Raw genomic sequence first — 21,315 nt, 5'->3', positions numbered from 1 at the left:
GGTGGCCGGGAACAGGGGTACGGGCCGGCGCGGGGGGCGGGGCGTTTTTCTTTTTCTTCTTTTTTTTTTTAGTGTTTTGGGTTTCTTTTGTTTGTTTGTTTTGGGTGGGGGCTTGTTTGTTTGTTTGTTTGTTTGTTTTACGTCGAGAGCATTATGTGTGTTTCTTCCCCAATCCGAAGAAGGACATTTCTTCGCAGTGCCTTCATAGCCGGTGCTGTCCCAGGCTTCATTGCCTGCCTCAGCTTTCTCGGTTTTGTGTGGGTTTTTTTGGTTTTTTTTTTTTTTTGAGTTTTATTTAGATAGTCCCCAAACTCATGAGGAAATGTATATAAGGATAGCAACTGGCGTGTTCTTAAAAAAGAAGACAGGCTGAGAGAGATGGGGTTGTTCAGGCTGCAGAAGAGAAGGCTCTGGGGAGACCTTATAGCCCCTTCCAGTACCTTAAGGGGGCCTACGGGAAAGATGGGGAGGGACTCTTTATCAGGGAGGGTAGGGATAGGATGAGGAGTAACGCTTTTAAATTGAAAGGGGGTAGGTTTAGATTAGGTATCAGGAAGAAATTTTTCACTGTGAGTGGTAAGGCACTGGCCCACGTTGCCCAGAGAAGCTGTGGATGCCCCATCCCTGGGAGTGTTCAAGGCCAGGCTGGATGGGGCTTTGAGCAACCTGGTCTAGTGGGAGGTCTCCCTGCCTATGCCGGGGAGGGTAGGAACTAGATGATCTTTAAGGTCCTTTCCAGCCCAGACCATTCTATGATCCTGTGATAGGTTTTGCCAAATCTAGATCAAGTCAAAGAGGGAGGGCTTTAGAGTGGGATGCTCTTGGTGTGGTTCTGCTTACATGTTTCTATACAGAGCATGTGAGGGAGTTGAAATTTAATCTCTGTAGACAGATTCAGCATGCAGTTTGGCTGCCAGAACTCTAACTTATTTATACTGAAGAGTGTCTGAAAAATGTAAGTGAGCCAAATGTGGTAGATTTTTCTGGGGAAAAAAAAATATCTTGGAACTAATGACACCTCCCCACAAAAAGTATAGAAAAAGAATAAATCATTTCTTTTAAAAGTGTTTCAGCCTTTTTTTCAATGTGAGAAAACAATTTATTTTCACCCAGTTTAATCCCAGGAAGGGTGAATTCCTTATGTTGAAATTCTCCAGTATAAAAAAATCAGTAAAATCTCAACTCTCTTATAACTCAGTCTTGATGCAGACATCTGGGGGGTTGTAAGTGTGGCGATGTTGTACAGGTCTGAGGAGGACTCTTATAAAGTTGTCAGAAAGTTAATGATGAATAAAACTATTTGTATTTGCTTACAATATTTCTCTAACCTTGATTATTAAAATATTTTTATTCAGTGAAAGTCTGTTTCTGTGTTCTTGGCATTTAAAAATAAACATTGTAATTGCAAGCATTTTGCTTTTATATAGCACATTTATTTAAAAAAATCTGTGTACCCATCTTGATAAATCCTACTTGATTTTTGAGGTTTGTCAGCATCAGTTTTTGACAGAGCACATTATTTTAAGTCTTGACAAGACCATTAAATTTATTAGGCTTTATCTGGGAAACCTAGGTGTTGTCTTCATGCTTTGGTTTTTTATCTTCCAGAGTGTTTCCCTTCAGGGAATTACAGTATGTATAATGTGTATAATTATCTTCAAAATCTGTGAGTATGCTGGCAAGCGTACTTTCTTTAGGCATACAAAAGGATTGGAGTCAACAAAATTAAAAAAAAACCAACCACCAACTTATGATAAACTGTGTATGGGATATGTAGCTTCACTGTCATTCTGATGATTTAGGAGGTTGGGGATTGATTATTCATATGGTGATTAGCTAAAGATACCAGGAGCAGGCAATATTGTAAAGTGGTCAGAGTACGATAAATTTAGTAGTTGTAGGTGAAGGTAATATCTTTTTATTACACAACTGATACAGGAAAAAATAGAGCTTCTTGGCAGTTGGGTCCTTTTATAAGGATTCATTGGGTCCTAAAATATCTGAAGTGTTAAGAGGTTGGGAATTGGGAGTGAGGTATACCTGCCTTGCTGGTGTATGACACGCTGTTCCACGTGACACAAGCTACTCGAATGCCTGTGTTGCTATGTGCAGCAGTAGATTGATCCTTCAGTGTCCATTTTTCTCTTGGGTAAATTTGGCCAGAAATGTGATATGCCTCTGTACTTGTTGGAAGGATTCAGCAAGAGAGCTTTCTAGAGACAAGAATAAGTTGCCTGTGTGGAGGCTTAATTCCCACCAAATGCTTCTTGAAATGTTCCTGATGGCAGTCCCATACCTCTTTTACTACTGGTGTGGAAGGATTCTGTAGTAGCGTAACCCACTTTTATGTCTCCTCATATAGACTAGGCACAGGTTAAAAAGCCTTATTCGCACTTCCTGGGCTGTTGTGTTTATTTAGGCTCTCAACATTGCAAAACAAACCAAAAATCATGAGGACCTACCACAGAACTCACGTCTTTGAGCATAGTGTTAGAGCTTCAGTTACAGTGTGTAACAGCAGCAGTTGTGAGAAAAATATGCAATCAGTGAGATACATAAAATAATATGCAGATACATGCAATTTACAGGAAATACCCAAATTTCAGGATTTTTTGGTGTTGGCTGTGACAATAAGGAACATTAGCTCACTTTATTTATTTTTACTAATGAGCAGTACAAACATCAGTTCAGGAAAAGGCAACTCTAGGGGACAGTTGCTAAGTGATCCTAGCAAATCTGCCAGCTATCTCACATCTGCTTGATGGACATATTTAGACCAAAACACAGGGGAAAACATCTCTAACCAAAAGCCCAGTTGTACCTTAAAGGTACTATTTTTAAAGTTTTGTTTCTGTGAGAACAGAACAAGAATAACAATAACCAAAATCTCTTGGTTTTTTTTAATTGTAAACTGACAAAAAGTGGGAAGCTTAAACTAGAAGAACATGAAATAGATTACGATGTTTTTGCTGGAAGTAGCCATGGAAAATAACTTTTTTATTACTATTTTTTACTATCTTATAATCTGAAGTCAGAAAAGATGAACTGTTTACCCATGACAATACCTATGCTTTATTTGCTGTGGCATCACCTGGACACCTGATTTTTATCATCATGATAAAATACATCATAAAAGCTACCATCTCTAGGGAGAGATGACCCTCATTTCTGGGTAGCAGTGTGAAGGATGAGGTTTAGGCTGTTTCATGCCATTATGACATGTAGTGTTGGTGCTGAAGGGGATTTGTCCTTCGCTCGCCGGGTCCTGACCTAGCTGCTGGCAAACTCGAAGGATCAAAGTACTCTGTTCTGAGCAATTTCTCATCCTCATGGTTCTTCTTCCACTAGTTTCAGTGTCTTAGACAAACGAGAGAATGTGTTCATGTGTAAACCCAGTGTGTGATTAAAGTGAGAGTAAATTTGAAACCTGTCTCTCCCACAAAACGTAGGCATAATTGAGGTGGCATTCTCAGCAGTGGTGGCAGTAAGGAACACAAAGGGAAATACTTTCTTAAGTAGTGTCTATGTTGTCTGAGTTCTTCTAAGTGGAAACTAGAACGTTTACTTTTATAGGAGGTGGCATAAATCCTGAAATGCTGCCTTAATATGTTTTTGGCTATCCGCTTGATTCATTGAATGTATATTAAAAAAAAAAGTAATTGGATGGGTTCTTTGATTTATTAGTCTTTCTTTAAAGTTTTACTCTACCATAGTACGTTCCCCTTGCATTATCAATCTTTTTTTCTTGTACATGTCATGCCATGTTATTAATGCATTTTCTTTTAATTTTCTTTTTAATGATGCTAGGCTTCATGTGAATTTTGAACCCAGGATGGCTCAGAAGAGGAGCTCGAGTGGGCGGTCGTACCCATTGCTGCTGCTGATTATTGTTGTGGCCTTTGTTCATTTAACTGTCTGTCCTTTTACAAAAGTGGAGGAGAGCTTTAACCTACAAGCTATCCATGATGTAGTATACCATCAACTGGACTTGGATAAGGTAAATGGGAAAGAAGGTGTTCTTTCTTGGATACTGTTAAAGATCTGAATTTCCTGCTATGCAAGTAGGATAAATGCAATGTGAATATGATTTATCACGGTTTTCCTTTGTTTCTGATTTGCCTAACTTACTTAGATTTTCCTTTTTGCAGTATGACCATCATGAATTTCCTGGAGTTGTCCCAAGAACGTTCCTTGGACCAATTTTTATTGCTGCTCTTTCCAGCCCAGCTATATATGTACTTTCTGTGCTAAGAATGTCCAAGTTTTACTCCCAGCTGATAGGTATGAGAATTTTAAATCGTCAGAATAGACATGTTTTTACTAGTGGACTAATGGCTGACATTGTTGTAACAGTCAGTGTTTGGATCAGTGATTAAAATATTCTTTTCCTTAATGATGGATTTTGCAAACTGTAGGTATTTAATGCCAGCATGGCAATTCCACCCCCTCTTTGGGGTAAGTAACAGCACAGAGAAGGTCTGTGCTAGCTAATGTCAGACAGCGTAGAAAAAGCAAGTGTCTTCAGAGAATGCGCTCCCATATGTACTTCCGTGTATGCTTCCGAAAATATTGTTTAGCTTGGGCATAGAAGCATTGACCTTGGTGCAAAAATATCACGCAAGTTAAAGATGGATCAAAATAGGTAAGCTAATGGGGAAGTTTGGTGTGTTTTTTTTTTTTTCTTGAAGTGGGTTATACTGTGATATCTCCAATATTATTCTTTGCAACTTCTTCCCTTACATTATGTAATGTAGTTATTCATTGGTAATCCGTCTGATATGACTCTTCTTTCCTATTCTTATTCTTCTAATAGTCCGAGGAAGCTTGGGGCTCAGCGTGATTTACACATTATGGAAGTTACAGAAAGAAGTTAGAAAGCAGTTTGGAGCAACTACATCAACAATCTTCTGTCTCATCACTGTTACTCAGTTTCATTTGATGTTTTACTGTACACGAACCCTCCCTAATGTGTTTGCCCTTCCTTTTGGTAAGTATTCACATAGGAATAATTTTAAAATAGAAAAATTCTTCTCGAATATATCAGTATCAACACAGAAAATGTGTGGTCAGACCAAATTAATAGATGTACTTGGTTAAATTGTGTGATAACAAGACTAGAAAACTTAGGCAATGGTGATTTCCTTGGGTTTTTTTTTACCATATATACTTACAATGACTGTTGAATCAAGTTTTATTGAATCTGAGTATATGTGGAGTTTGTCAGATGGCTTTGATTAACTAGAGGTTTGAGTACACATATCTGATGCATAAAACATAAAGCTATTGGAAAAGCAATAGGTACGCTTGCAGTTCAAACAGAATCTGTGAACTTAGTCTACACAGGAAACAACTTTCTGATGAGACTGTGGAACAAACTCCCACCGCAATATCTCCACCTTCCTCTTCTGGAGTTATCTACAAATGTAGCAGTTTGTACACTTAAAGTAAAGGAGAAAAAAAAAAAATCAAAGTCACAGAATTTTCAGAGTTGGAAGGGACCTCTAGAGATCATCAAGTCCCACACCCCTGCTAAAGCAGGATTGCCTAGAGCACGTTACTCAGGATTGCATCCAGGCGGGTTTTGAAAGTCTCCAGAGAAGGAGACTCCACAACCTCCCTGGGCAGCCTGTGCCAGTGCTCTGTCACCCTAACTGTAAAGAAGTTTTTTCGTGTGTTGGAACGGAACTTCCTATGTTCCAACTTGTGCCCATTGCCCCTCATCCTGTCACTGGGAACCACTGAAAAGAGTCTGGCTCCATCCTCCTTCAACCCACCCTTTAGATATTTGTAATTAGTAATAAGGTCTCCCCTCAGTCTTCTCTTCTCCAGGCTAAAGAGTCCCAGCTCTCTCAGCCTTTCCTCGTAAGGGAGATGCTCCAATCCCTCAATCATCTTGGTTGCCCTTCGCTGGACTCTTTCCAGCAGCTCCCTGTCCCTCTTGAGCTGGGGAGCCTAAAACTGGACACAGTGTTGCAGTTGTGGCCTCACCAGTGCCTAGTAGAGGGGGAGAATGACCTCCCTCGACCTACTAGACACACTCTTCCCTATGCAGCCCAGGATTCCATTGGCCTTTTTGGCAGCAAGGGCACATTGCTGGCTCATTGACAATTTACTATCTACCAGGACCCCCAAATCCTTCTCCTCAGAGCTACTTCCCAGCAGGTCCACCCCTAACCTATACTGGTGCCTAGCATTCTTCCTCCCCAGGTGCAGGACCCTGCACTTGCTTATGTTGAACCTCATTAGGTTCCTCTCTGCCCAGCTCTCCAGCCTGTCCAGGTCACAAAATCTTACTCTACACGTACAATTTTTCCCCAGAGATGATGAGAGGGAAGATTAACCACATGTGACAGATATTAGCTGAATCACTTAATGCTTCAGTGCAAGTTGTTCAACTAATAAAATCATGAGGTTGGTGCCTGCATAGATCAGAACTGAAAAACAAACCAAAAAGAAGTTGAGTTGTCAGATAAACACTGTGTAGTAATAAACTTCTCAGATAATTTCTGCAGGTATTAAAAAATACAAGTTGTTTCATGTTTTTGTAGTATTAATATTTTGCACGTTTTCCTTTGGATCATGAGCACTTTACTGTGTAGTAGTCAGTGTTATCATGTGATTTAGACTATGAAAAAGTAGAGGCAACTTCATCTGTAGAGATACGGTGTGTCTCCAGCTAACCACACAAATGGATTTATAGTTCTTTCTCCCTAAGCGATAGTCTGTAGTCTCATTTTCATGTTTGAAGTTACTTGCTCTTATCATGAATACATGAATGCGGGATACACTCAGAGAATAAACTAACTCTTCAGCTGATACTCAGCAATAACAATTATGAATCATAGTTTGAAAGGCTATTAGTACTCCCTTAAGGTTTGTTTTTCTTCTTTTTTTTTTTTTCTTTTTCCCCCTCAAAGCTATTTAGTATACCGTCTAGAAAGAGTTCCCATGTGTTCCCTCTGTGGTTATACTTTTGCTAATTACTTAAGTGTCAACAGTAGGAAGTTGTGCTTTTTTCCGAATTACATTTCTCTAACAGAGGAAGAATTTCTGGACTAGAAGTGGTAGGAAGACCAAGAGAGGATTGGTGGGAAGTTAGAGGAACAAGATGCTAGCATTGAGAAGAGTGTTGTCCTTCAGAAAATGAAGAGTGCAGTGTGTCAGACGATGTGCTTTATTTATTTTTGCAGTGCTCCTGGCATTGACGTTTTGGATACAGCAGAAGCAAAGGCCATTTATTTGGTTTTCAGCTTTAGCAATTATAGTCTTCAGATCAGAGCTCTGCATTTTCTTAGGCCTCATGCTCCTGGTGACATTATTAACTAAAAGAATCTCCGTTTTCAAGGTGCTTTCCCATGCTGTTCCTGCTGGAACTTTTTGGTTGGGTAAGTGTTCACTTGGAAAAAACAAATGCCACGTATTAAATTCAACGTAAGCCTGGAGATTTGACTGACTTCTCTGGTGACCTGGCCCTTAGAGCTTTTGTTTGTTTGTTTGTTTGATTGATTCCATTTGCTAGTAATATGAGAAGGGTATTTATTTCTTTGAAAATTTCCTTGTGAGGAAATACGTGTTGTGCACAGAGCAGTAGAAAAATACTATGACCCCTGCCTTTAGATCCTTACAGTGTGATGTCCTGGTCTTAAAAAGGCTTAGATGTGTAAGTTGACTTTAGTATAATTAGTATCTGGCTGTAGCTACACGTGCATTATGAGCTGTAGTATCCATTGCCATGACGATAAGCTGAATCCCAGGATAAAATAGAACAGTGTGACAGCCAGGGATACTGAGGGTTATGGGGAGAGTCACAGTTCAGCCCTGTATCTTTATTACATTAATTTTAGTAGCTTAAGTGATTTTCCATGCTAGAGACACTGAAAAAAAACTTCTTGTCTCTACCCATCCATGGAAGTCTCGTGCATATGCACATAAATGCTCTAAGCTTCTCTCACAGCCTACCTAATTAAAAATGCTGTTGTCAGATGCCTGATGATGACCTCTACCTCTGGTAGTGTGCTGTCCCTTACACAGCATGGACAATAGAAGCAATAAAAGGTCATGTCCTGTGCATTTGGAGGCACCTCACAGTGTAAGAGTTTGGACATCCAATGACAATTAGTCACTGGTACTCCCATTCCCCCTCTGGGCAAAAGTCTTAAATACCAGAGCAGTTTTCACAGAGCTGAGTGGAGGAGATGGGGCTGATGGATTTGCTGCTCTTCTCCCTTTTTGCCTTTTATCCCTTATCCTACTTCTTCCCACCTGCCTAATAAATAGTGACAAACTTCTAGAGGTTGTTTTTCTTAACTTACTGACTTCACAATAAAAATCCATTTAGTACCATTTGAAGTCAGCTTGGGTTTCTTACCTTTCATTACATTTAATGCTCCAATACTCTTTTAAAACAACTTTAATTAAGCCACTGCTTTCACACCTGGGGTTGGAGTGGGACGAATCTCAATCAGGTTCCTATCTAACATGCTTCTGTTAAGGCTTCTCTTAAGAAGGGCCTCCCTTCCTTGTGTTTCCACTGCAGGACAGACAGATTCAACCTTCTCTGTGGCTTTGGGTGAAGCTTGCAATGCATGTTCCAGTTTATGTTGATCTCATCAGTAAATGTGCAGTTTGAATGTGCTAGTTTGCTTTTCCCTAGTTTTTAATTCACACAGATTTGTATTTCTTTAATTCTTTTAGGGCTAACAGTTGCTGTGGATTCTCTATTTTGGAGGCAACTTGTGTGGCCTGAGGGGAAAGTGCTCTGGTATAACATAATTTTAAACAAAAGTTCCAACTGGGGAGTATCCTTTGAAACGTCCAGGGAAAAAAGATCTATTGAAAACTACCAGCCAAAGCAAAGATTTGATGTAACCCATTCTTGATACTCAGTTATGGTGTTAAATTCTACTTTTCATCTAGTATTTCATTGTTTGAAGCTTATGAGACATTGTCTGTTTCTTCAATCTTTCCGTAAAATTTAACTTTCCTCTATAGACTGTTCCTTCTGCCTTCTTTATGTTCTACCAATGTAAAGCCAGGTTTCTTGCTCTTGGTTTTTCATGTTGCCTATCATTAGCACCATTCGATGTGCCTCTGTTGGGTGATGTGAATGTAGTTAGGCAATTGCTTTTGTTTCTCAAAGGGTAAGGCAGGAAACCAAGTGCCTGGAAGAATATGATATACAAAAAATATACTCCGTATTTGCAAAATTTGTGTGTACTACTCTAAAGAATGGTTACTTTACTTGTTAGCAGTGAAAGCATCCTTAACTCTCCTTTTCACCTTGAAGACCTCCCCCTTCTTGTGGTATTTCTATTCAGCCCTGCCTCGTGCTTTGGGATGCAGCATTATATTTGTACCTTTAGGTGTAGCAGAAAAGAGAACTCGGATATTACTTTTGCCAGCACTGGGCTTTATTTTCTTGTATTCGTTTCTTCCACACAAAGAACTGCGTTTTATCATATATACTTTCCCCGTCTTCAACGTAGTGGCTGCTAAAATGTGCTCACGAATGTAAGTTCAAAATTCCATTTTGTGGGTTTTTTTCTCTGAAAATGCAAAAGAAAAGCAAAATTTATTATTACTATTTTTATGCCCTTCTTTCCGTCTTGGAATCTGGATCATCTTGAGATCTTTATAGGTCTTGTTTTACAAAGGAGGTCTGTACCATTGTACCCATTCGACTAATGAGGGAAATAGAGATAAGGAAAAGTTAAAAGATTTAACAGGACCATTTGGCAAGTTTGGGGCAGAGTCAAGAACAGAGCCCTGATTTTACTGTTATTCTGTTCAGTTTATTTTTATCCACCAGAGAAGAAGACACATTCCAGTGTACTACTGTGGTGTTATCATAAGTCATCTTGGGAGATAGTTTAATATACAGGTGGGGCTCATGAAATATGAAGTTTGTATTAAATAGTTTAAACTTGGGTATATTGAGTGAATAAATTGCAGTTAAACTCTGAACTTCTTTGAAAGAGAATACATTCATAGCTAAAGGTTTTAAACATATAAATACTTAGCTTTATTGATGAGCTTGTATTAGCTTCAATAATGAGAATATTCTAATTTAAATGTCACTAGAAGCTAGTCTTTTAGAAATGGATAATAAATGCATTCCATACACATGTAATAAAGTTTGCATTAATCTTTATTACCTAGCAGTGGAATTTTCATGAAAGTTCTGTCACAATAATCAATGACCAGTATGAAAGAAAAATAACACTTTGTCCTCCCCCCCCCAACAGTGTGAATAACTACCGGAAATCCTGGCTGTACAAACTCGGATCTTTCTTTGTTATAATGCATCTTCTAGTTAATGCTGCTTATTCAGGAACGTCTCTGTATGTTTCACATTTCAATTATCCTGGAGGAGTAGCAATTCAGAAGCTGCATGAGTTGGTACCTTCAACAGCAGGTAAGTAAAGCTGGTTTGAGGTGTTTGCCTAATTTCAATTGCAGGGTTTTTTTGCTAGTATGTTTTTACATGTATTGGATATTACTTCTTCACACTATTTACATGCATCTTTTCTGTTACTATTTTGTTAATTTATTAATCAGAGTGTTCTTAGAAGAATTTTGAAACTTTATTTTATTTTCTTTATTTATGTAGATGTCTCTGTTCATATCGACGTGGCTGCAGCACAGACAGGAGTTTCTCGGTTTCTAGAAATCAATTCAGATTGGAGGTATGTTATGAACAAAGTATTTCGATCTAAAGACAGGAGCCTGCTTTTTCCTTTTTTGTATATGCACAGGGGCAAGCATCACTGATATGGTGTATGATACAGCATATTTATTAAGGCTCTTGAAGAACAATGTGTGAATCTTCAAAGAATTTTGATGTATGCAGTGCAGCCATTTCAGAAATAGACCACTGTGTGGTTTTGGGGTTTTTTTTCGGTTCGTTTTGGTTTGCCTAAATAGCATTGAATCTTTTAAAGACATCAGAAATGGTGCAAAAAAAATGTTAGCTTACTAAAACACCAATATCATTAATACAGTTACATTTATATCTCACTAGATCTTTTAAAACAAACCTGTAGATGAACATTTTTCTGCTCTTGGCAGAACAGTGTATAATTGTGGGGGTATCTTCTAATTTTGTTTGCTTTTAAATGATGTGCGGCATTGTGAGGCTTATGTACGTGTTAATATTCAAAGTCTATTTTTATGTGGAACATCCTTCATGTAGATGGCATTGAAGCTACTGTTGTGGACTATTGGTCACATTAGCTGTGAGAGAAAGCAGTTGAGTGCTTTGTTACCATGACCAGCAGTAATGTACCAACAGTTTTAAGAATCAGAATATTTAAATGAATAGTAGGAGACATTTGTGGGATGGCATTGTTTGCTTTTCAGGATGCAGACCAAAAAAAGGGTGCCTTTGTGCTACTTAGGCATACCTCTTCAACTGAAGCGTAGGTTTTTAATTTAAACAGTCATCTTAATGAAAATGATTTAGCAGAGAGTGACACAAAGCCTCGCTTTATACTTGCACAAAACAAAAGCAATAGAAGCAGATTTTGATTTAAGAAGGACGCTGAGCATGGAGTTATTTTTCCCCAGTTACAGTCTTCATGAACAAACATAATTTAATTATTGGTTTGTTTAGAGATAAAAGTATGTTGGAAGAAAAGAGGAAGAGGGGAATGCTTCAGGGGGAATTATAAAAATTGTTGAGCCTGCTATGCCTTATTTTATTTCCATGCTCTTTCATAACGTTGTGATGGTATGGACAGTTTAAAGCTGAATTGCCTTCACGGTTACCAATCCAATGCTTATTTCAAATTGGTTTTTGCATGTTCAATCTAGAGAAAGTCTTAAGCCATGAACAGTCAGGGGAAGACATTAAACTATTAGAGTACCAGTGATAGAACACACGATAGCTAAAATGATGCCATCTTTAGGTTTTGAATATACTTAAGTACACACATTACTCTATATATAGCTCCAGTCTCTAAATATAATGCTTAATTTCAGTGAGCTTTTTTAGGTGGTGGGTTTTGGATTGTTTTGGGCTTGCCAAGGCTCTAGTGTAGTGGGATTGTAAGGTGAATGAATAATATCCTTGTCACTGATGGATGTTTCATAGTGTTGCAGCTACAGACCAGTTTGTGTCTTGCACTTTTATCTTTACTTGTCATAAAAACGCCTCAAGGGAGGGCTGATTCATCATAAAATTTCACCTAAAAAAAAAAATCAGGCAAAATCCGCAACTGAGCATCGTACACAGGGCTACCACTTTGTCTGACAGCACAGTAGTGCAAAGTTTAGGGGCACCAGCTGTCCATTTTCTTTTTATCTAAGGAAATGATGGCCTTTCAGCTGGGTGAAACCTAATTTACTGTCTTCATAGACTGTGTACATCGGGTGAAAACGGATTTATGGATGGAGTGGCTATGAAGGCTGATGATTCATCAGGATAACTACAACCCATAAATAAAAGTGTCTTAAAGTTAACAGCTTTCAGTGGCGTGCTCAGATTAGATCTGTTTGCCTCAAGAAAAATGCAGGTGATCCATTATTTTTCTTCAAAGGGTGATTGAAAGAAGCTTGATGCAGTTTCTGACACAGAACAGGTGTTATAATCTTGTCTTCAATTAGTGCGGTCTCTTTGAACCAGGAATAAATATGCTGTGTAAGATTAAAGTATTTAAAAATAATAAAATTCAGAAATGCTTGCAGCCAGATGAAAGGCCCTTTATTTGCTGATGAAGAAAATCAAAATTAGCAGTTGGTAAAGTTGTTACGAAGTATGCCATTCCTTCTGCCAGTTTGGATGCACGTACCATCGTAAGTGGTATTGTGATCTTTTTGGAAATAGCAGGTGAAATTAGTGCACAATTTTTTTTAGAAGAAGAAAGCACTTGTTCAGTGTGCAAAGTCTAATTCTGCATTATATGGTATATTTATTGTGATGGTGTGGACAGTTTAAAGCTGAATTGCCTTCACGGTTACCAATCCAATGCTTATTTCAAATTGGTTTTTGCATGTTCAATCTAGAGAAAGTCTTAAGCCATGAACAGTCAGGAGAAGACTGGATTCTGTCAGCCTGGCGTCTGTTCTAGGTTGCCAGAATTTTAGTTAACAACCCATACAAATCCTGTAGTTCACTGTAGAGCACTTGCTTTAAGTATCTTAAATGTTAATGACTGGTATGTCAGGGAGTGTTGTAAAAATATAAATTGAGATTAATGTTTCCAGTTTTTCACAGAGAATTCAGGCAGATGAGAGGCTAGGTCTGCAAAGACACACCTGGCAAAAGATGCAGGCTGGATTTACTCCTAGGTGCATTTAGGAGTATGTAGGGTTGGGATTGCAGCACCTTTCTAGCAGTGTCGCTGCCTCAAAAAAAAAAAAAAAAAAAAAAAAAAGCCACAGCCTTGAGTAAGTTGCTTGTGAAATGCATGGAAGGTATCAGGTGCCTAAGAACACGAGTTCCCAAAGCTGGTAGAGAAAACAGTTCACAGAAAAGGGCAACAGAGAGGGGGAAGAACTGGGCACTGCTCTTCACTTGGGTTACAGAACATGGGCTGTCTTTTATAGTTAGATGCCCAAGACTGTCGTGTCATAAACTAACCTAAAGGTAAGTAACCTTCATCTTAACCTCTGTCTTCTGGACAGTATTAGTGTAGAATTTTTTTTGGGGGGGATATAAAGCAAAGATTTGAATCCAGGTCTACCCTTTTTGGAAGCACCCTTAACAGTGCTCTATGGGCTGTTTTGGGATAGACTTACCTTATTCTTCCCCTTTGAAGCTGTTGCATTGAGGATGTGATCAGGGTGCCATGTCCAATATAAGTGTCCTAACCCTTGGGCTATAAATTCCACCTGAATCTTCAGTGAATGAATAAGTAACTACTGTGAAGTAGAAGAGTGTCTTCGTGAGACAGTGAGGGAGATCTATCTCGATTTTTAGAAAATTAGAGAGGTTCTTACAGCTCTGAGAGATAACAAACTTCAGTTCTGGGCTTAGACCAGACAGAGAGTGGCAGAACCTAGATTTTTCACATCCATGCCAAATGCTTAAGTCGCTTGTTTTCTCATTCTGTAAATTCCCTCTACAGCTAGATTGAATATGACTCCGTTTAAGAAATAACTGTAAGTGTACATGTTAAATAATTTTAGAATTCACTAGTTCTTATGTATTTTTTCATATATATATACACAATTTATATATAGGTACTTGAATGTGTTTATAAAAGCTGACCTAAAGTGACCTGCCCAAACACGTAGTAGATCAGGGAACTGAACCCAGAAATAACAAGTGCTAAGTTAATACTATAATTGCCAGGCTGTTCTTTCTTTCCCACAGTGTTCACGGAGGTCTTCTCCCTGCTATTCTCTGAGACTTCTACTTTTAATGTGTGACTACCAGAAGAGAAAGGTTTCTGCTAAAGTGCCTCATAGCATTTTTTTATTAAATAAAAGAAAAAAGAAAACCCCAAACCCATACTTAGCCAAACCACAATTCTTTTAGAGTAAAACTTAAAAATGAGTCCAGTTTTCTACAGTCTTAGGCTTTGGTGTCCTTTCTCCAGAGAACTCAAATAGAAGACTAGCAAGAAACTTTCTAGGAGTCCTGATTTATATCACAATAGCAGCAGAAAGACTTGCATGGAATGACTGGCTCCCTAAACTCTTCAAAAATACTATTTCCTCCTCCAGTGCTAGTTAATTTAATCAAGAGATGTAACATTCTGTTACAGTTCCTTTTTTGTGTTTCATCTTGGATGCTGCATGCCCTTGCTATAAAGGAGATGTTTAATATGTAAAGAGAGGAATGTAAATAAGCCGTCTTTATTCTTTCCAGGTATGACAAAAGAGAAGATATTAAACCAGGAGACCAGTTGATGTTTTCCTATACACATATACTGATGGAAACAAACCCTCTTCAAATATCACATTACAAGACAACCCACAGGCCACTGGCAAATATACCTGGCATCAGTAAAATTGGGTTGAACCTTACTGCACTACCTCCTTTTACTTTAAACTTGAAACCAAAATTAGTACTGTTGGAAAAACTTCCTCTATCATCTTGACTGTGAATTTTAAGTAAGTCTTTTGATGTAATTTTGCTGATGACTGAATAATCTAAGACAGCAGCAAATTGTCATTCCAAGCACTGCGATTCAGCTTCTGTGGAAAGGCACGGAAAATCTTTGTACCGATTGGTATTTAGTTCCGTCCTATTTCTTTCATAAATACTACAACGCATTCCTAGTCAGTAAATACTGAAAATACTGAGTTGTATTGTTAGATATGTTTGAGAGAGGCTACCTACAAGTTTAGTGGTAGTAAGTAAAACCTGTCGACTTGGCTTGGGTAGCTGTTTCATAATGTAGCGCAGGTATGTCCTAATTGTCCTGTATAAGATACATAATGGAACAGGTTTATGCTACGGCAATAATTTGATATGTAATCTATGTGTGCAAAGATGTATTACTTAATCTATCTGCAGGATTGTAACCCCATCAGTTGTCAGAGTGCCTGTGTGAAACTTAATGATGTTATCAACATAGGAAAGCCATATTCATTGTAGCTTCATCACAATACTTAATTGTGCCCTGTAGGCTACCAAACTGATTAAAGTGAAAGATTCACTTAAAAAACAGTTGGACCTCTTGACAAGCACTGTCTCATAACAGATTTGAGTATTAAAGGATGGTTATCTTTATCCCAACAGTTCATGAATAAGCAGCAACTAGGATTTCACAAGAAAAGTAATTTTTAAAACGTTTCTCTCTTCTGCTCCAATGATACTATCTTAATTTGCAGTGCAAAAATTTACCTGTGAAAATATTCACTTTAATACACTTTAAGAAGATAGGTGCTGTTTTCCTTTTTTTATAAGTAGTCCCTTTGAAAAGGAATAATCTAATGTGCCATGTGTTGCATTCTATAAACTAGAATAAGATAGCATGCTCTGTAGTCTCTTCTTTATTAGATGTTTTTGTTAAGGATGTCTGCCTAGATTGCTGAATGGAACAAGTTAAGGGTTAAACTAAGGGAAAAAAAAAGTTAGAAATTTGGTTTGGGCCAGTTGTAATATGATAGGAGTTGCATTAGTGTAAAAAATCAGTATTACTGAAATAATCATGGACAGAAAACTATCCCTTGCTGACTGAAACTTGAGTAAAAAATTCTTAGTGAATAAAGTGTTTTGGGGTGTTTTTTTTTTTACTCATAAAGTGTGCGTCATTCAGGAACTACCTTTACTTGGGTTGAGTTTCAACTTTAGGACCATGTTTTCTTTTTGTCCTCTAGATTATGTATCGGAGGAACTGATCTGGTGGGGTGGAGCCTGCTCCCCCGTGGGTGGCTGGTGCTGTTGCGCAGCCTTTCTCCTGCTGAGCAGATCTGGCAAAGGGAACCTGCAGAACGTGTTGGTCCAGTCTCTGGCTGCTCTTGAAATTGAAATCATTCAAGTATTATCTATTTGTCTTTGGAAGAAAACTCAGCTTCCTCCAGAGCCAATTTGAACATCAAACAATTCACAGGAGACACAAGGAAGTACATGTGCAAATAGCTGGGAATTTGGAACAATACAAAGAAAAACTTTTCAGTAAGGATGTAGGCCCTCATGTTAAGCATAATCATTGACTTTATATACTCCCCCACATTGTAATCCACAACTCAAGACCTTAAAGTTTTTCCTCCCAAGCGTAGATAAACCTCTGCACTGCTGAAGTTAGGTGTATAGCTACTCCAGCTTTCCAAATCCCTGGTTGTTAGAATCCCTCTGCAGAAACTTACTTCTATTAACTACAGTGAAAACCTTGGGCTGTTATGTTTGTAACACAGGCATCTCGAGATAATGGCTGAAATGGCACAGAACATGTGGACGTGAGGCATCTGAAAAGTTTAATCCTGCTGCATGTCACACACGTGTAATTTATTTGGTACTTCCACAGACTTTGGTTCAGGTGTCTGGGTGCTACCTGTTGGACTTCTATCAGTGATGGTGTTCAGCAGTGGTAGTAGCACGTACAGCCTCACTGCTGATGGAAATACAAGCTATCCGTTCAAACTGGCCTGTTTAGTGTATTTGTTTGGGGTAGAGAAAGGTAAAGAGCATACAAGGAGACAGGAAAGAGACACTGCATTGCAGTTTTGAACAGCGTGTGAAGTTTATTTAGGTCTTGTTGCATCTTGCTCTGCTTATGTGGTTCTTGAAAAGTGTTAAAAGTTTTAAAGTCCATGGCATAGTCGGGTTTGTAGCCAAACGGCTGGATCCTGACCCAGCAGCTGTATGACTTCTGTGACAGCAGGGGTGACGCCCCAACATAGGGCAAGGGTGCTACAGCAGCCCACACCCTGAATAAGAAGGGCCGTCTGTCAAACTGGGATGAAGATTACTGCAGTTTTTCCCCAAAGGTTCCTTTCAATAAACAAACAGTCTTTGGAATAGAAACTAAAGCTAGCTATCTCTTAAATGAGTCTTCTCATCCGCAAGTCCGCTGTTGTCTTTCTTTAACTCCACAAGAAGCATAGAGCTTATTTTCTTCTTTAATATAGATTAATATTCAGTGTACTTGCATGGAAGAAAGGGTGGGTTTAAGTTCCCTTAGATGTAAGGGGGCATTAAGGAAGTTTCTCACCCTGTCTACAAACTTGAAGTGGGGTATTACAAATTGTTCTGTGTTTGGGGGACATAGGGTGAGGCCTCAAGTTACTGCATGAATGATGCAGGTAAGAGACACACTCTGAAAACCTACTTGCTGGAATTTTTGAAGGGACTTTAAAGTAATAAATGGCTCATGACTATTCAAGTTCTTAAAAGAAAAAAACCCTTACAAACAACCTTAGCTTTTCTTAATAAAAGCAGAAATAGGGTCAGTGTATTCAAATTATCGTGGGTTGGATTAACCTGAATAAAGCAAAAGAAAGAGTGAAGTCCATCTATAGATTATGTTACATCTATGATATTTAAACACAGAATGGAGTTGTAAATACAATGCATTTAACATGTATAATGCTGCTGTAGAATGATATTTATTGTAGGATGCCTTGTTTAACTCCTCAAGGGTCAAATGTTGGTGTAGCATCATGTATTGCCTTCTGAAGTTTGACTTAATTTCTTACAAGCAGCGTTTATTATTTCTGTAAAGGACAAGGGTAACCAAATGATTTGTACACAAACATATCACCATGTCATTTCATCCAGAGATGGTGAATAATCACTGTCTTACAGTATGAGATTTAGGATGCTGTGTCGTAAAACTAAATAAAAGTAATTGCGTGAAAAAACTTGTGGAACGCGCTGATAGAGGACATTTTTGCATGCTGAAAGTAAAAGCAGCTTCAAAACAGGGTTAAACACATCACTCTCCCATCAAAAAACAGAATAACCAAAGATCAAGGGACAGGTTCCATTTGACAAAGTCACTAAGTAATAGAGCATTCAGAGCTGGGGAAAAAATATCAGACTGTATTTACCTTATACCTTCCCTGAGTACTTGCTATGGGTGTTCCCTCTCAAGCGATTTTGGGGTGAGGGGACCTAGAGAATGGTTGTATTGGATTGGACATAAAATACATTTATCTGTTAACCCCGAAAAAAGCCAGAATGTGTCTCAGATTCTTCCCTTGGCCGTCTGTGTCACTTCAGCTCTCAGAACACAACCTCAGCACAACGTAACTGCGTAACACATTTTGGAACACTGATGGCAGCCCTTTCTCTTGCTCCCCGGCCACTTCACGCGTCCCCTTGCTGAGACGCGGTACACGTTTCGGTGAACATGACTGACGTTGTGCTGCCTCTCCTACTACAACTGTTCGAGGACCATTCCTATCTTCCTGAATGCTTCTCGTTTTTTTTTTTCTGATAACGCTCAAGAGCTTGAAAGATGATACAAGATTGAAGCACTCGTTTGCTGCAGCATCTCAACTTCCCTTGATGGAGAACACTTTTCCATACCTAACAGAAGTTACACAGAAGCCTAGTGCTGCCTTCTGTTCTTCATCACCTGTGCTTATTCATAAATACTCCGCTTCACCACCTCCCCAACGAGCTTTCCTTGTAAATTAGTATTCAGTCTTTCTTGTACAAATTACTTCACTTTCTATTTGCAAGAAAAGAGCAAAACCACAGGCAGCATTTATCACCCATGTAAGCAACTGTTGAGCCACAGGCTGGCCGGTGGGCTGGTTACACAACTCCTCTGGGCTATGTCTTAAACGAAACGTATCACACTCTGCTTAATGTGCGACACACAAGATTAAAAGGGTGTTTGCAAAATGACAAAATGCCTCCATGAAGGTTGTGTTGGTTTTTGGTTTGTTTTTTTTTTTTTTACCAAAGACATATACATGAGACTCCTAAACATGAAGTAATTGGTCCATTTTGTGACTATTTGTATCAGCCCTTTAGATCAACACGAGCAACTACAACTACTTTTGACTGTTCATTTCAAACCTTTGTTTCTGACAGCAACGACCGCCAGCATTTTTTCTGAAATTCTACATCTTACTGTCGCGGGCAGTCTTTCACCAATCCTGCTTTATTTCAGCTGCAACTGCCCTCGGTTCTGTACCGAGGCTTGGTTTGCGTCATGTCAAGTGTCGGGGAAAAATGCTGTCTGAAATGGAGTCCATCTTCTTCAAATCTGCCAATTTAAATCAAGAAATTGGAAGCAGGAATTGGTTCATACAGGAGCGGGGGAGGAAAAAAAAAAAAAAGCGCGGACTTATTAGGCATTGATCTAGCCCTTGGAGCCCAAGTTGATACCCAAGTTGGGGACATCACTGTGGTTTCTATTTCTGGTTGGCACATTCATTTTATGAAATGAAGCACTTTTGGGTCAGTCTTGCAAGGAAACTAAGAAGGTAAAGAATCACTCTTTCTTGTCGTTAAAGATAAAGGAAAGGATGAATGTCTTTTTGGAAAGACTAAAATGCTTAGTTTACAAAATCTAAATAATATGGAATTAGAAAGTGTTATTTGCTAATTATATGTTTATTTTTCCTGTCTTTGGAGGTATCTAGATGCAAGCTTGTTATGGTCAGCTCTATATAGTGGCGAAAAAAAAAAAGCTACTTTACAGGACAGATCTCTCAATGACTGTAAACATCTACTTTGAGCTTGTCATCTTTGAAAGGGCTGTTGCAGACCTCTACTTCTTCCCCTTCCTACCTTTAGTATTAAAAAATATTTGTTGTTGCAGTGTGTAGTTGTTACACCTGCCTACTCTTCAAAGAAGCAAAAGTTGCAAGATTCTTGGTACGACACAAAGCATTATCTTTAGTACCATCTAACTTTACGTTTTATGCTAAGAGGGAAAAAAAAAAGTCTGCTTACTACATTTCATTCTAAAGTTGCTAATGTACTGAAATTAACTGTTTAAATAAAATAAATATCACTGTTGCAGGTTCACCGTACCATTATGCATTACGGAACTGTTTGCTGCTGCCCAGATTGGTGCAGCACAAACTCAGCTTGATGAAAATTCCCACTGTTAATACAGCTTGTGGTTCATTACAGCTTGAGTAAGGGTACTGTAAAAATAAGGGAGTTAATTTTTTTCCAACATTACAAATATGAGAAGGGTTGGGAAAAAAAAAAGTTTTAGCAATCACTAAGAATTTATGTTAAAAACAATAAAGTAAACCCAACACAAAACCCACCCACTCAATAACTTACCTTAGTACTTCAATGAAAGCTTTCAGCCCTTCTTTTGAAGTCATTCTTTTCTCAAAGGCGGCAGTGCCTGAACTGAAGATGGAGATGCTCCCGTAATTCCTACAGAAGGACCAACGCTTACATCCAAAAAGTAGCAGCTTTGTGGCTTTCAGTCTCTCCTATTTTTATTTCAATTTTAAGGCCTTTTGGGCCTGCATATTATCTTTAAAAAAAAGCTAACCTAATTATTAATTCTTAACCAAGCTGATAATGAAACAACATGGTCTTAAGTAAGCCCTTCCAAAAAAAAAAATGAAGTTGCAGGTACAAATAAAGTAGACTAACTGATACATTTTTACTTTTAAAAATAGCAACTACTTCTCGTGCTCTCAGGAAAAGTTTTAACAAAAAACATGACTATACAATTAAGTTTCCATATGAATACGATGCAAATTGGGGGCTACAAAATGCCATCACTTCAACTTTCCATAAGAGTTACATTGGAGCTACAGTAAAAAGCCCACCTTCAGAGGAGCCAAGCTGCTTGCTTCTAGAGAACTGGGATTTTCAGGTAAGCTTCTTCACTGCCAGTACTCCTCCTGGTATGATGTGGCTCTACAATGCTTTAAGTCAAAGGCCACATTTACATTCAAGCCTTGGGTGAAAATGATATCACTTGTTTAAGGAAAGAG

At 38.5% G+C, this 21,315-nt stretch overlaps 2 protein-coding genes across 2 annotated transcripts in view; one reads left to right on the top strand and one right to left on the bottom strand.

Annotated features, from left to right (window-relative positions):
* Positions 1–2,486, bottom strand: part of CRELD2 (cysteine-rich with EGF-like domains 2) — a 15,825-nt gene extending 13,339 nt beyond the window's left edge. Inside the window, exon 1 of the mRNA XM_009883682.1 lies at positions 2,463–2,486. Coding sequence (XP_009881984.1) covers positions 2,463–2,486 — 24 coding nt within the window. The remainder of the gene's footprint in view (positions 1–2,462) is intronic.
* A 1,313-nt stretch (positions 2,487–3,799) lies between these two features.
* ALG12 (ALG12, alpha-1,6-mannosyltransferase) lies at positions 3,800–15,743 on the top strand. Its single transcript, XM_009883646.1, has 9 exons — positions 3,800–3,997; positions 4,149–4,281; positions 4,814–4,987; positions 7,191–7,385; positions 8,695–8,798; positions 9,287–9,510; positions 10,245–10,414; positions 10,610–10,685; positions 14,813–15,743. Exons 1-9 carry the CDS (start codon positions 3,833–3,835, stop codon positions 15,042–15,044), a joined length of 1,473 nt encoding a protein of 490 aa, XP_009881948.1. The 5' UTR covers positions 3,800–3,832; the 3' UTR covers positions 15,045–15,743.
* Positions 15,744–21,315: the final 5,572 nt, after the last annotated feature.

Source organism: Charadrius vociferus, unplaced genomic scaffold, assembly GCF_000708025.1.
Source record: "Charadrius vociferus isolate BGI_N301 unplaced genomic scaffold, ASM70802v2 scaffold43, whole genome shotgun sequence".
NCBI lineage: Eukaryota > Metazoa > Chordata > Aves > Charadriiformes > Charadriidae > Charadrius > Charadrius vociferus.
This window is presented reverse-complemented; position numbering and strand designations above follow the sequence as displayed.

Excerpts from the sequence above, each read along its gene's own strand:
- ALG12 (XM_009883646.1), top strand. The coding sequence starts at position 3,833 with ATGGCTCAGAAGAGGAGCTCGAGTGGGCGGTCGTACCCATTGCTGCTG. Across the intron at positions 7,386-8,694 it reads TGCTGGAACTTTTTGGTTGG|GGCTAACAGTTGCTGTGGAT; the intron begins GTAAGTGTTCAC and ends TAATTCTTTTAG. Across the intron at positions 8,799-9,286 it reads ACAAAAGTTCCAACTGGGGA|ACCTCCCCCTTCTTGTGGTA; the intron begins GTATCCTTTGAA and ends TTCACCTTGAAG.